Consider the following 13,746-nt stretch of genomic DNA (forward strand, 5'->3'; position numbering starts at 1 on the left):
GTGAAAGCAATGAGAAGCTCACTAACACAATTCCCTTTTTGTTTGTTCATTCATTCAACAAGGGAGTGTTGGTGGCCTGCTATGAAACAAGCCCTGGGCTGGATGCTCAGTCACGAATACAGGACCCAGGGAATTCCAGCCCCCTCAGTTTATGACCCACCAGTGATAGTGACGGGTCTCAAGTGGGGAAGAACTAAGGGAGGGCTTCTCAGCTGGACTGGGAACCAATCAAAGGAGGGCTGGAGAGGCCTCCCTGAGCAGGGATCAAGGCTCGCATAGAAAGAATTTCTCAGGAATTTGAGAGGCTCCTGTCCATAGAGTCCTTTCTTATGCCATCTGTTTTTATTTTAATATTTCCTTTGCCAAATATTCTTGAACTTTTTTCATATACAAAAATGTCTACTGCTTTTTCTTTGAAATATTTACCTATGAATTTTGTCAGGGAAGTGAATTATTATTTGGCCATTTTTGACCATACATCTTAATATATAATCTGTGACTCCCTGGGCTGAATGGTTCTGGCACCCTAATATTATGGTGTCTCATTCCAGTCTTTTAAAATGCCATTTAAAGCAATCTACCACAAAGTAAAAAGTTCCAGTTTCAACCAGAACCTTCACGAGAGTGCCATGACAGTGATTCTGAGCACCGCCTCGCCACATCGGAAGAGAACTTTCCTACCTGCCACTTCCTCATCTTCCCATGAGCACTGTGGAAACCACCTCCCCTGTCAATACAGGCTTATCTGAGATTAAAATTAGAAATATGACCTTGGAGCCTTCTCTCTTTTCATGCCACTTTTCCATGGCATGGCTCGAAAAGATAAGGCTGCCTATAAAAGGGCCTTTCGGTGTTGTCCAGCTGTCCCTGGAACCTGACGGATCTGCCATGGTGAGTCGGGCACGAGCTTCCCAGGCTGACTTATTACACTTCACCCGTTTTCTCCAAAGACTTCAGTGATGTGGGGTAAGCCGACTTTCCAAGCCTCGCTAGGCCACACTCAACCTTGTTTTTGTCTTCATGCAGATGCTGCTGGTCTGGTCGCTGGCACTGCTGCTGGGAGCAGTAGCAGGTAAGAAAAGGCGCTGAGGTGGACTTGGAGAGTCTCACTGCTTAGTCTGCTCCAGAAGGCCTTGGGGGCTGGATTCAAGCCACAAGGGGGGTCAGGAGGAAAACAGAGAGGTGCAGGATTGAAAGCTCAAGATCTAAGCAGGATTGCCGGATAAAATCTATAATGCCCGTTAATGCTGAATTTGAGATAAGCAGGAAATAATTCAAAGAGCAAATAGGTGACATATTTAGACAAAAAATTCCCTTTTTAACTGATGCTCAAATTTGACTTATAATTTTAATTTCTGAGTCTAGCAGCCCTAGCATGGAGTCAAGGGAAGGGTTTGAACCTTGGTTGAGTCACCTACAACTCCATGACCCTGAGCAAAATCCCAGGCCCCTCCTTGCTTCAGGGTCTTGTCTGTGAAGTAGGAAAATGACATCACCCTTCTCCTGGACTGACTGAGACACTTCAGTAAGAGGAGTGGCTCATGGTGCCCAGCAGCTGGCACATAAAAGATGTGGAGGGATGCAGCCCTGAGACAGCTACTACTCTTTCTAGTGCTATTAATGTGGCCTTCTCTCCAGAGCCCTCCTGGAGATGTCCCTCTATGCAGGAGCATGCCAGCCCGCAGTGTGTCAAATCCCACATGTTTGATTGTTTCTGCCTACCTTCTGCATCACAGGAATCCACAATGGGGCTCAAATTTAGGTCAGAAACCTACCTGCAAAGTCAAGGTGGAGATGTGGAGTTCTGGCCCTTGCATGAAACTTGACCTCTCCACCCAAAGTGCAAAGCCACAGGGCTGCCCCTGGGAGCCAGGAGCCTCAACACATGCCCACCCCCACCACAGTTAGGACCCAGGCCGCCCCATTCCTGGGCACCAGGGGCACAAGAATGACACCTGGGTGGAGAAGCTAAAGTGAGTCCTTGCCTGGGACTGAGCAGAGATACAGGGCAGTGAGGGGGTCCCCTGAGGTAGCAGGGAGGAGCAGCAGCCTCTCCGCCCCAGAGGCACAGACCTTTGAAGCTGCTTTGTGAGAGTATGAGTGGGAGGGTGCTTGGGAGAGTAGAGGAAGGCGATCTGCCATGAAATGCAATTTGACACATATTTTGCCTGTGACGCCATTAAAGAGCATTCTGGTTAAACTAATATCCTTGAAACTCTTCTGGGTGATTTCAGGAAAAGAAGTCTGCTATGACAGACTCGGCTGCTTCAGTGATGACTCCCCATGGTCAGGAATCGTGGAAAGACCCCTGAAAGTACTGCCCTGGAGTCCAGCAGATGTCAACACCCGCTTCCTCCTGTACACTAACGAGAACCAAGACAACTATCAAGTAAAATTCCTCATGTTTTCAGCCCTTAGTTCCATCTGCTTTGTGTAATTAGTATACTGCATATCCCATGACCTGGGGGAACTAATCAGACAGTGGAGTTTGTATCTTTGTAGACTTTTAGGGTGATGAGTTTAATTCATGTAATTTGTTTATAAAAGATCAATTAACTTCATGTTAAGTTAATAATTAATTAAATTGTCCTAACTCTATAACACCATTTAAATATATAAATGTAGGAAAAATACATATGCAATACATATAAAAAACATAAAATATCCAATATTTTATACACACGTGCACACACACACACACACACACAGATAGTTCCTACCTACAATGGCTCAACTTAATAATTTTTTGAACTTACTATGGTGTAAAAGCAATATGCATTCAGTTGAAACCATCCTTTGAATTTTGAATCTTGATCCTTTCTTGTCTAGTGATACACCAACAATACTCACAAGACAGCAGCAGCTAACCTGGATTCCAAGTCAGATCACCAGTGTAAACAACTGATTCTCTACAAGGGCTGTTGCTAAGTTCTGATGTTTGGCAGCTTAGGGGTTCTCAATGCATTATCAACTTACAACACTTTCAACTTACGATAGATATTGACACATAATCCAAACATAATGGGGGGACATCTATACATAGATGTATCTCACAGTGATGAATGGATGGATAGATCACAGATACACAGAGATCCACACACATAAGAAGGCTTAAATTGTGTGGAAATTAGATCTGAATGACAAATAGCATAGCAGACATCTTAGCCCAAGTTCAACAACGGCAACAATACCACGATGCCTGGAAGGTGGCAACTTGGGGAGGATTGTGGACAGCGTGGCTGCCATGGAGTGATCTATACCCATAAGAACCCCAAATCCCAGTAGTCTTCCCTAACCTATTGCCTCCCTCCACATCTGAATGGTTTCTTCCCCAAACAGCAAATCACTGCGGATTCATCAAGCATCCAGAGCTCCAATTTCAAAACAAATAGGAAAACCCGCTTCATTATTCACGGATTCATAGACACGGGAGAAGGAAGCTGGCTGGCCAACATGTGCAAGGTGAGGCCTGGTGAACTCTAAGGGAAGCTTGTCTCAGGAGCAAGTAAGACACCGGCCCCAACCATAGAGGAAAAATGCTTGTTCCTACCACCCTGGAGGTTCCTGTGACCCCTACTGGGCCTGAGTTCCCAAGGGAGGTGCAGGAGGAGACGTGGGTGGAGGGGCCTGGGACAGTCTTTCTGTCATGGAAAAGCCTACTCCTTTATCTTCAATATATTTATGTATTTAAGGGGTCCTGCCTGTCTTCCACTCATGCAGTAAATGTTTATTGAGCACCCACTCTGTGCCAGGAACTAGTCTAGGCATTGAGCTAGACTAGGCAATGTCCTCAAGGGGCTCTCTAGCAAGGGACAATGTAATCTTATGTTATTTAGGATGTTCTAATGAGACAACCCATTGTACCACATCTGATAATTTTTTTGTCTAAATCAAATGTCTACACATCTGTTTCAGTAGAAATCCCAAGAATCCAGGTCCCATGATGGTCATGCCTCAAGTTTGGAACCAATCTTAAACTTTAGGAGGGATTCTTCATACATTACAGACTAGGTGTTTTGTTCATATCTTTGGGGTTAAAAGTGACTTAATACTTTTCAGGTCAAGGTTGGATTTTTAACCCTGATCCTCAAATCTGTTAATTAGTTACCAATAATGATCCTGTATTACTAACTTATTTATTATATCTCTTCCTCCAGAAAATGTTCCAGGTGGAAAGTGTGAACTGCATCTGTGTGGACTGGAAGGGCGGCTCCCGGACCGGATACACCCAGGCCTCCCAGAACATCCGGATCGTGGGCGCAGAAGTGGCCTACTTTGTTGATTTCCTTCGGGTAACTACCTTTGGTTACAAAAAAAAGTCCATGCACATTGCTCTCTGAATTCTCTTTCTAAAATAAAAGCTGGCAGTATGATAATTTTGATAAAGACATTTCTCTACTAAGATATTGCTGTGTGCTTAGTTAAACAAAAGACAGAAAAAAAATCTAGATTTGGGTTTCATTAATAACTTAATTCAGTATAGTTTTTGTTTTTAACTAAGTAAACTAGGTAGATGGTATCTACTGAATTCTTCCAGTACTTATTATAATTTTACCACTCATTACCAAGTTGACAATGTTAACCTCAAGGTTAAACTATTTTTTTTTTTGCTTTTGTTCATCTTTTTGGAGAGAAGCACAATGGTAACAAGCTAATCTGCTTGGGTGACCAAAAATTTAGAAAATGTTAAACTTGAATGTGCTTAAATAGTTGTTTTCATTTTAGTTTCCTAATCTGAACACTTGATTCATCTTCTCTAGTATAACAATTTCACATATCCTTCAAGAATTTTCTCTTCATCATAATAAAACAAAATATAGCTCTATGTGCACTAGTTTAAAATTAAATTGTTTTCCACTTTATATCTGTGAAAAAATAAACCCATAAGGGTCAATTGCTTTGAAGGAATCATATGTACCTTCTTAAAAATCAAGGTTTTGTAGTCACCTATTGTGCTCACCAGGAATTCTGCCATACTTGGAAACATTTTGAAGAGGTGTTCTTTCCAACAGACTCAATTAGGATACTCGCCTTCCAATGTCCATGTCATTGGCCACAGTCTGGGTTCCCATGCTGCTGGGGAGGCTGGAAGAAGGACCAGTGGGGCCATTGGACGAATCACAGGTTGGTCACAACAGCAAAAACTGCAAAATTAGATTTCATGTACCTCTATAAGGTTCAAAAGAAATATAGGAGGAAGATTTGGTGCAGCCTGTTTAGTACCTTGTTTGAATAGGCCTCATGATCAGAAATTAGAATGTTCTTTGACCCAAGGCTTCTTATTGCTGTCAATCATTTGTGTTCAGTACACTATTTACCATTTAAATATTTTATAGGTGACTAACATGTGAGTTAAGAATATTCAGAAACATTATTTATATCTATTTCCCATTTTTTAGGTATTCACAAAAAGATATCATGAATAAATGCCATAAATAATAGAATAAATGAAATTTAATCCACAGAGCTCAAATGTTTATGATCAATTGTATTTTACTTCGATAGCAGTAATTAACAAGCCCAAACTTCATCAACCACTATCCCAGAGTTGGGGGAACTGGGGCAGAAGATCAGGCTCCCCTGGGCTGAAAGTTCTGGTGCTGCTAACACTTTTCAAATACTATTTCACAAACCCAAGAGTGGCTGCATTTGGCCAGTGGGTTACATATTGGATACCCAGGTCCTAAAACAACTCTGATGTGACTATTTCAAAATTCCCCAAGGAAAGACCACTTTCCTCGTCCTCTCCCAACTTCTGTGTTGACCAGATGATTCTTTCTTTAATACTGTGGTAAGTTGGTTGCATTTGATGGGAGCATTTGGAATTTCTATCTTTAATTTTCTGAAAAGATGTTCTTCCAGAACATTCTTTCCCATCATTTGTAAATGTTTACCACAACTTACTCAGCCAGGCACTGTGCTAAAGCAGACTACGGACTCCATGTCCTGGAAAGTCAAGATCCTTGCCCTGTGGGAGATACAGTCTAGTAGGGACTCAGCCTGGACAGCATTTAGTTCTGTGTCTCTCCAGGTCTGCCTCTTTTATGGTAACTGTGCTAGTGACCAAGATTCTCCCAGGGACTAAGCACCCATAAGTAATGGCAAAGTTTACAGTCTGGGGAAAATTCTCATTCAGGCAAATAACAAACTAGAAACATATAATCCCTTCAGAAAATGATAAGGTAGAAAAGAACTCGAAACTCACCATTACAGCCAATACTTGTGCTCAGGTCTGTAACTGATGAAGCAAGGTGAACCCTGACATAATTAATGACAAATCCTATTTGCTTTAGGATTGGATCCAGCTGAACCTTGCTTTGAGGGTACACCTGAACTTGTCCGATTGGACCCCAGTGATGCTCAGTTTGTGGATGCGATTCACACTGATAGTGCCCCAATAGTCCCCAACTTAGGTAAGTTCCACAACTTGTTCTTCTAGAACGTTTTAAGTCTACACATCAGAGTGTTTTTTAGTGTCTTGAGTCTATACAGTAATGTAAACATTCCCTTATTTTAAAAATTCTCCAGGGTTTGGAATGAGCCAAACTGTGGGTCACCTAGATTTCTTTCCAAATGGAGGAATAGAAATGCCCGGATGTCAGAAGAATATTCTCTCTCAGATTGTTGACATAGATGGAATTTGGGAAGGTGAGACCATTATATCTACAAGGGGATTTTCACTGGAGAAAGTTTTCATTTTGTTTTGCTTTGACATTGAACAAGTATCACATTTTACATGACAAAGGGCTTTGAACTGTGTCTTCAAGTTATAGAATCCCATTTGGACAAGAGGGCATGATGAGACTGTGGGAAAGAAAGTACATTTGCAGTCAAATTTGAAAGGATCTAATTCAGAGAATACTAAGTGGCACTGATAGCCATGTGGACTAATCTTCCTTCTCAAGTTATTTTTCCATTTCACTTAACAATGGCATTAATTATTATAACCTAAAACAGTACTTCTGATTGCTTCACAAATCATAAATATACTACATAAAGATTTTGTACTGTGATCTCCATGGGTTCACACTAATTAATGAAATCTACTCAATAACTATATTCTGATCATGATGATAAATTATAAAAGAAAAATCTGTCACTGACGTGTAATCATGTTTGATTTCACAGGAACTCGTGACTTTGCAGCATGTAATCACCTAAGAAGCTACAAGTATTATACTGATAGTATTGTCAACCCCACTGGCTTTGCTGCATTCTCTTGTTCCTCTTATAGTGTTTTCTCGGCAGTAAGTAGACTCTACCTTCTGTTTGAATTTTATTTATTTCTTAAATTTTATTTATTTTTATTGATGCTAGGGATTAAACCCAAGGCCTTGCACATGCTAAACATGCACTGGATCACTGAGCTATATTCTAAGCCCCACCATCTGAATTTTGTGACTATCACTTTTCATGAGTGATGTAGTTCACCAGCTGATCCTTTTCTAAACTTCTCTCAAAGGGCCAGGAATTCTGATGGTGATTTGGTCAGTGTGCCTCCCAAAGGGAATGACTTCAGGGTCCACTGGTGCTAGGTCTCTTGGTACCTTTGGACTCTAGGTCATATCCCTGTCTGCCTTATTGATGATCAGCATTTAGAGATGCAGTCTCTGACTTGTCTACTTTTTTGGTTTGGGCAGTGTCATTAAAGAGCTTTGGCAATTTCTTCATGACGAGTTCAGTTGCCCATTATGTAATGTAATGGATGCTAGCCCTGAGACTCTGCCATGTCTGTCATCTGGTCCACCAATTCAGGAGTCTGCCATGTGCCTTTTCTTTGGAGTAGCTTTCCCCTCCAGAGTGGGAATATGGACGTTTGTCTTCCATAGTCTGTCTTCCCTCTTCTTCCCTTTTACTAGAATCCCTTGGTACAGAAAGATTTTCTTACAAAAGTCTTCTTCAGACAAAGGCTAACTGGAACATTTTTCTCAAAATTGGGAGAATTCTGAGATTTGAATCCTTTGGTTGTTGATATGCTAAATGGAAGCGAATTAAGGAAAGGCTGACTTTTGAGCATATTGTTCTCCTAATGGTCCCGTTTTGCATATCAGAAACTGATTACCACCTCCTGTTCTTTCTTATGCAATTTTTCCAGAATAAATTTTAATGACTAGGCAGGAAGTAACAGGGGCCATTTAAAGAGACAGAAGAGAAAAGAAACACACACACACACACACATTCTCACATTATGCAATTTTTATACTATTGTGTTATCTAACAGTGAAATTGCTGGTTTATCCTTGTGAATCATGAGATGCCCTGCTAACCTTTGCTGAGACACTATTAAAATCCCTTTTACCATTAGAAAAGAATTTGTTTTAGAATATTTTAATTGTAACATATTGGAAAAGATGGTGCACCATTAAAAGAAAAAGCATTCTCATTCATCATTTGTTTTCACTAGAACAAGTGCTTCCCCTGTCCAAGTGGAGGATGCCCACAGATGGGTCATTATGCTGATAGATATTCTGGAAAAACAAATGGTGTGGGCCAGAAATTTTATCTGAACACTGGGGATAAGAGTAATTTCTCACGTAAGTTTCTATATTTTTTACATTAGATTCTCAGTGCTATGCATTTTATCCTGACACTGATAATGGGTAAAATTGTTTTTCCATTCAAAAGCTATAAACACCTCTCCCCAGTACAGAAAAATGTATAGTGCTGTGCTCCAGGTAATGATGACTGATTTGGGTAGCAGAGCAGAGTGAGGGGCCTCAACTAGTAATGATCCCAGACATAAATTTCTTCACAATTGATTCTGGCTGAATTCAGAAGTCTTCCTATGTTTCACTCTTTTTTATTCAGTCATAAGTTCATTCAGCAGAATCGTGAGATTTTGTATAAGCATAAAAGTAATTCTAGAGAAAGATGGCAGGGGTGGTGGGGTGGAAAGTAGTTGACAGATTCAAGAGATATTTAGGATCATAAACTCTAGGGAGGATGGGAAGTGGAGGGTGTGGCAATGGTGAGGCTTGAGGACAGACTCTAGGACAGACTTAGATTGCAGTGAATAGGGTTAAGAATATTGTAAAAATAAAGACAAATGTTATCCCATCCCCAGTGTGTCCCATGTTAGGCTAAAAGGGCAACACCTATTAGTTTGCTTTTGACTAGTATCAAGGGAACTGTCTTTTGGTTGCCTAAATTGGTTCATTTCCAGGGCAAGGGAAAGTTGAAGTATAGAATTTTTAAAATAAATCCAAACCATTTAGACAAAAGTATGGCAATACTCTAAAATTTGGTGATCAAAGAGAATTTAAAAAGACTTATGAAAATGTCCACTCTACTACTTTTCCACAACCTTTTAATATAAAGTTCTTAGAATATTAAAGAGCACATTGTCAGATTGAAAAACTTTTTAAGCAAATTGTACTCCTTAGTCTCTTGGCTTGAAAATATATTTATTAACTTTGGAAATTCCTAACTAACCAATAACTATTCCCTGAACACTGAGATAAAGGAATGACTATGACTGTTTCATTTGAAGAATTACCACCAACATCATGTATAAGTTTTTTAACGTTCTGCAGTAGTGAAATGGAAATTAACCCATTATCAGTGTCTCTTTTTTATAAGCTAACATTTGGTAATTTAACCTCCTATGCAGGTTGGAGGTACAAGGTGTCTGTCACACTGTCTGGGCAGAAGGTTACAGGACATATGTTGGTTTCTCTGTTTGGAAATGCAGGAAACTCTAAGCAGTATGAAATTTACAAGTGAGTAAAAATATCATTCTAAGCTCGAATGTTGAAATACTGTGCCTGTGTAATGTATGTCAACAACAGAAGAGTTTATTTATTCTTTACTGTATCGGAATAGAGTGCTGTCACCTGTAATAAGAAGAAAGATATTCTTTCACATTTGCACCTTAATACATTTCAGAATTCTAGTTCTGAATTTTTCCCATTTTTTTCCTAAGAAAATCATTAAAGTTTACTATGATGCCTAGCACTAGATTTTATAATCAATAAATAACTATTCCCCACAAAACAGTGGGGAGAAGATTGATACAATGATGCCATCATTTGTTGAATCATGGGAGGGATGGCATTGTGACTAAAAGATGTTATAAGTTATTAAAACAAAGATGTGACTCAAAGTCTCTGAGTTACTGATTACAAAACCTACCACGGATTAAACATACATATGTGAATTTATTTTATATATTAGAATGACCAATGCCTATCGATCATTTTTGCTAGAGTCAATTTATAAACTGGTTTTAGAAATATATATGTACGTATATATTTATACATATGATTATTTTATGTATACGCTATGCATATTTGTCAATTTCTTCATTCCCAGGGGCTCTCTTCAACCAGGCTATACTCATTCCAATGAGTTTGACTCTGACGTGGACGTTGGGGACTTGCAGAAGGTGAAATTTATTTGGTATAACAATGTGATCAACCCATCACTACCCAAAGTGGGAGCATCTAGCATCACAGTGGAAAGAAACGATGGAAGAGTGTAAGTAATAAAAATCCAAAGGGCTGAGAAGAATCAAGTAGTGATTACAATTCTATCCCCACTAAAATTCTCCTTTAAGTTAAACTTCCTACAGTGGTTCACCTGTACCCCAGCCACACCTGCTTTCTAATACCTTCTGTGTCTTTAGGAGACAGTGCAGTACTTTAGGAAAAGCAACTTTGATAGATTTGTAGTCAGAGTTGTGTTATCTGATACAAATTAAGTATTAGAATGGGAAGCTGGCTTCACCATCCTAAGGAACGTTTCATTGGGCAGATGAACCTTTTGCTGTATATGTCATCAATGTCTGTGTCTCCCCCAAACTTCATGGGTTCACCAAATTATTGCTTAACTCATTTAATTTATCAGGGAACTGAAATAGGCTATTCCATATCACTGAACTTAATGAAGATAATGTACCATAGGTCAATCCTTGATTCTAAGTAAGGTGTTTCTGAGCTGAAGGGTGTTTACCAAGCTCAACTACCAGAAAAGGTGAACTGATGATCATCATCATAATAGCAACCTCAGCTGTTTTTGAGTGTTAAGCCAAACCTAAAGGCGGAGCACTGGGGCTTCTTTTGTCAGGCCATTGTCCTCATAAAGACCCCACACCCACCTTCACAAATGAAGCCACCAAGAATTCAGACAAGATACAAAACAACAGTTTTCAAGGCACTGATCTTCAAGCGAAAAGGACAGTGATGGCCTGGCAGACAAAAAACAAACCAGGAGGAGCCTTAAACCTGCTTGACTTGTTGCCTGAGTCTCCAGGATGTGGCATGGGTGGGAGGAATGCAGGTAGAATCCAGTTGAAGAGATCATCTCTAAGTTGAAGAGATGGAGCCAAGAATCAGAGAATCTAAGGAACCAGATATCATGGCACAGCCTACCAGGCAGTAGAGACTTTGAGAGGGAGAATTTAGAGCTCTGGAAACACCCCTTAAATATTCAGCACAGTACCAATCAGTGCATGACTGTGAGCAAACTAGGCATGGTCAGGAAAACAGGCATTTGAAGGATTGAAGAGAACAGTGCTCAGACTGGTAACAGTGCTTGTTTCCACCTGCTTATAATTCAAGAGACATTAGGTAGAAGGTTTAGGACAGTCTTCTCTCCTATAGGAAATTATTCATCTAGGTTTTGCAAGACTTGAAATGATCCAATTATTCCCAGATACCATATATGAATTGGTATAATACTACTTGGAAGTAAAATATTATAAGTTAAAAATATATGGTGTCAATTCTAAAGCATTTGCTAAAATGATAAAGAACTACAGTAAACAAACCAACAAAGGAGACAAAATGAAATAAAAAAATAATCTAAAAGAGGGAATAAAAAAGCAAAAGAGAACCAGGGAGACAAATAGAAAACAAATGGAAGGGCAATGGACTTATACCTAGTCATGTCAATAATTATATTAAACAAAAATGGACTAAATACTACAATTAGATGACAGAGAATTTATGCTGGATTAAAAAAAATCAACTGTACTATGCCTACATGAAATGTACTTTAAATATAAAATCACAAGTAGATTCTACAAGATGCAAGGTCCAAAAAGGGCGCTCCATTGATTGAAAAAATGTAAATTAAAACCATAATGAGGTACCATCATAAACCTACTTAAACGGTTCAAATTAAAAAAAAGATGGCTAATATCAAGCAGTGTTGAGGATAAAAACAATCTTTAATTCATGCACTGCTGATGGTAACATAAAATGATGAAGTCACTTTGGAAAGCAGTTTACCAGTTTCTTAAAGAGCCAAACATACACCTAACTACAATTCAACCATATGGCTCTTGGGTACAATACTTTCTCCCATTCTAGTTTTTCTCTGGGTGGTTTCAGTTACTCATAGTCAATCATAGTCTGAAAATATTAAATGGAAAATGATCCCTACCAGTCCTTTGGGATGTGATTAACAGCTCCACTGTATGCTATTTGCACAACCACATTACAAGATTGGAAAGGTGGTTCAGTCCTTCACAGGAGAGGTCTCTCTCAGTCAATGTCTGGCCTTGGGCACAGGGCATGCCCCCTCTCAGACTGCGTTGGGTTTAGTGGGGAGAGAAGTGGCTGTCCTCATGCTCAGCCCTCCAGCTGGTGCCAGGAAGACATGACCTATTGCTGTTTTCTCTCCACAGGTTCAAATTCTGTAGTGCAGAGACTGTGAGGGAGGATGTTCTGCTCACCCTCACCGCATGTTAGAAGGCAGCTGACATGTGTCACTCCATCTTACTGCTAATAAATCTAGTAGTGAAGCAATACACTCTGTCTTCTGTCATCAATGTCCGTGTGTCCAGTGAAACTTCTGGATATTGTGATTAAAATCCAAATTGGCAGTTAGTCTGAAGAACCTCAAATGACTGTTGAATGTTGCTATATTCTGTGGGGCACTGGAGCTTAGGAATATTGTTTACACGGTACTGTCATCATGTCCATTATTAATATTACTGATGTCATTCTGATCACTGTAGACAGATTTCCAGGCCCAAAGTGAACCCTCACATTAGGCCCATGTGGAAAGTATCACCTTTGCCTCTTTGTCCATCATCTTTAAGTTCTGTGTCTCCTCCTCATCAGTCATGCCAGGACTGATGACATGAAGAGATGAGGATGAGACACATCTGAGGCTTCTTGACTGGTCTCCCTGCTCCCCGTGGGTCTTCCTAGACCCTTTGCCTCTCTTCAGTCTATATGATCTTCCTAAAGCACAAATCAAAGCTTCCCCCAGTGATTCCCAGGGAAGAATCCACATTTTTTAGTGAGTCTTGCAAGGTTGCCCTGGGTCTGACTGTCACACAGGACTCTAGTCTCATCTCAGAACATTCCTTTAGGAACTCCATATTCCAGCCTTGTTCCCAAATAGGGCTTTGATCTCAGATGCTTCTGGACATTTGTAAAAACTCTTTCTCTTTCTAGAATTTTCTTTCCTGTCTTTCCATCTGTTTAACTCCTACCTGTTGTTAAACCTCTGTGTAGATATCATTTTGTCCAGGAAGACTTTCTTCATCTCCATTAGTCACAACCTGTAGATTAAATTAAGTTCTTAATCTCCGCTTTCCCACTGCACCTAGAATCTTCCCCTTCTCAATGCTTGTATATACATATTGTAATTACAGATTCTCTTCTCTGTTTATCCCATTCTGAAACTCTTTAAAGGGGTTACATTGGTAAACATCACATTAATGGAATCCACTAATGTCAGATTTTTTAAATTAGGCTATGTCAGAAAAAATAAAATCCTATAAGAGAAAAGGAT

The 13,746-nt window shown here is 39.8% G+C and overlaps 1 protein-coding gene across 1 annotated transcript; it reads left to right on the top strand.

The window, feature by feature from the left end:
- The first annotated feature begins 807 nt into the window (after nucleotides 1–807).
- LOC124096575 (pancreatic triacylglycerol lipase) lies at nucleotides 808–12,751 on the top strand. The gene is made up of 13 exons (XM_046450536.2): nucleotides 808–891; nucleotides 1,027–1,072; nucleotides 2,235–2,389; nucleotides 3,340–3,462; nucleotides 4,158–4,292; nucleotides 5,013–5,124; nucleotides 6,294–6,413; nucleotides 6,529–6,648; nucleotides 7,129–7,247; nucleotides 8,405–8,534; nucleotides 9,611–9,719; nucleotides 10,312–10,476; nucleotides 12,629–12,751. Exons 1-13 carry the CDS (start codon nucleotides 889–891, stop codon nucleotides 12,690–12,692), a joined length of 1,401 nt encoding a protein of 466 aa, XP_046306492.1. The 5' UTR covers nucleotides 808–888; the 3' UTR covers nucleotides 12,693–12,751.
- Nucleotides 12,752–13,746: the final 995 nt, after the last annotated feature.

Source organism: Marmota monax, unplaced genomic scaffold (genome assembly GCF_021218885.2).
Source record: "Marmota monax isolate L192 unplaced genomic scaffold, Marmota_monax_Labrador192_F-V1.1 WCK01_AAM20220418_F8-fsc00004, whole genome shotgun sequence".
Classification (NCBI taxonomy): Eukaryota; Metazoa; Chordata; class Mammalia; order Rodentia; family Sciuridae; genus Marmota; species Marmota monax.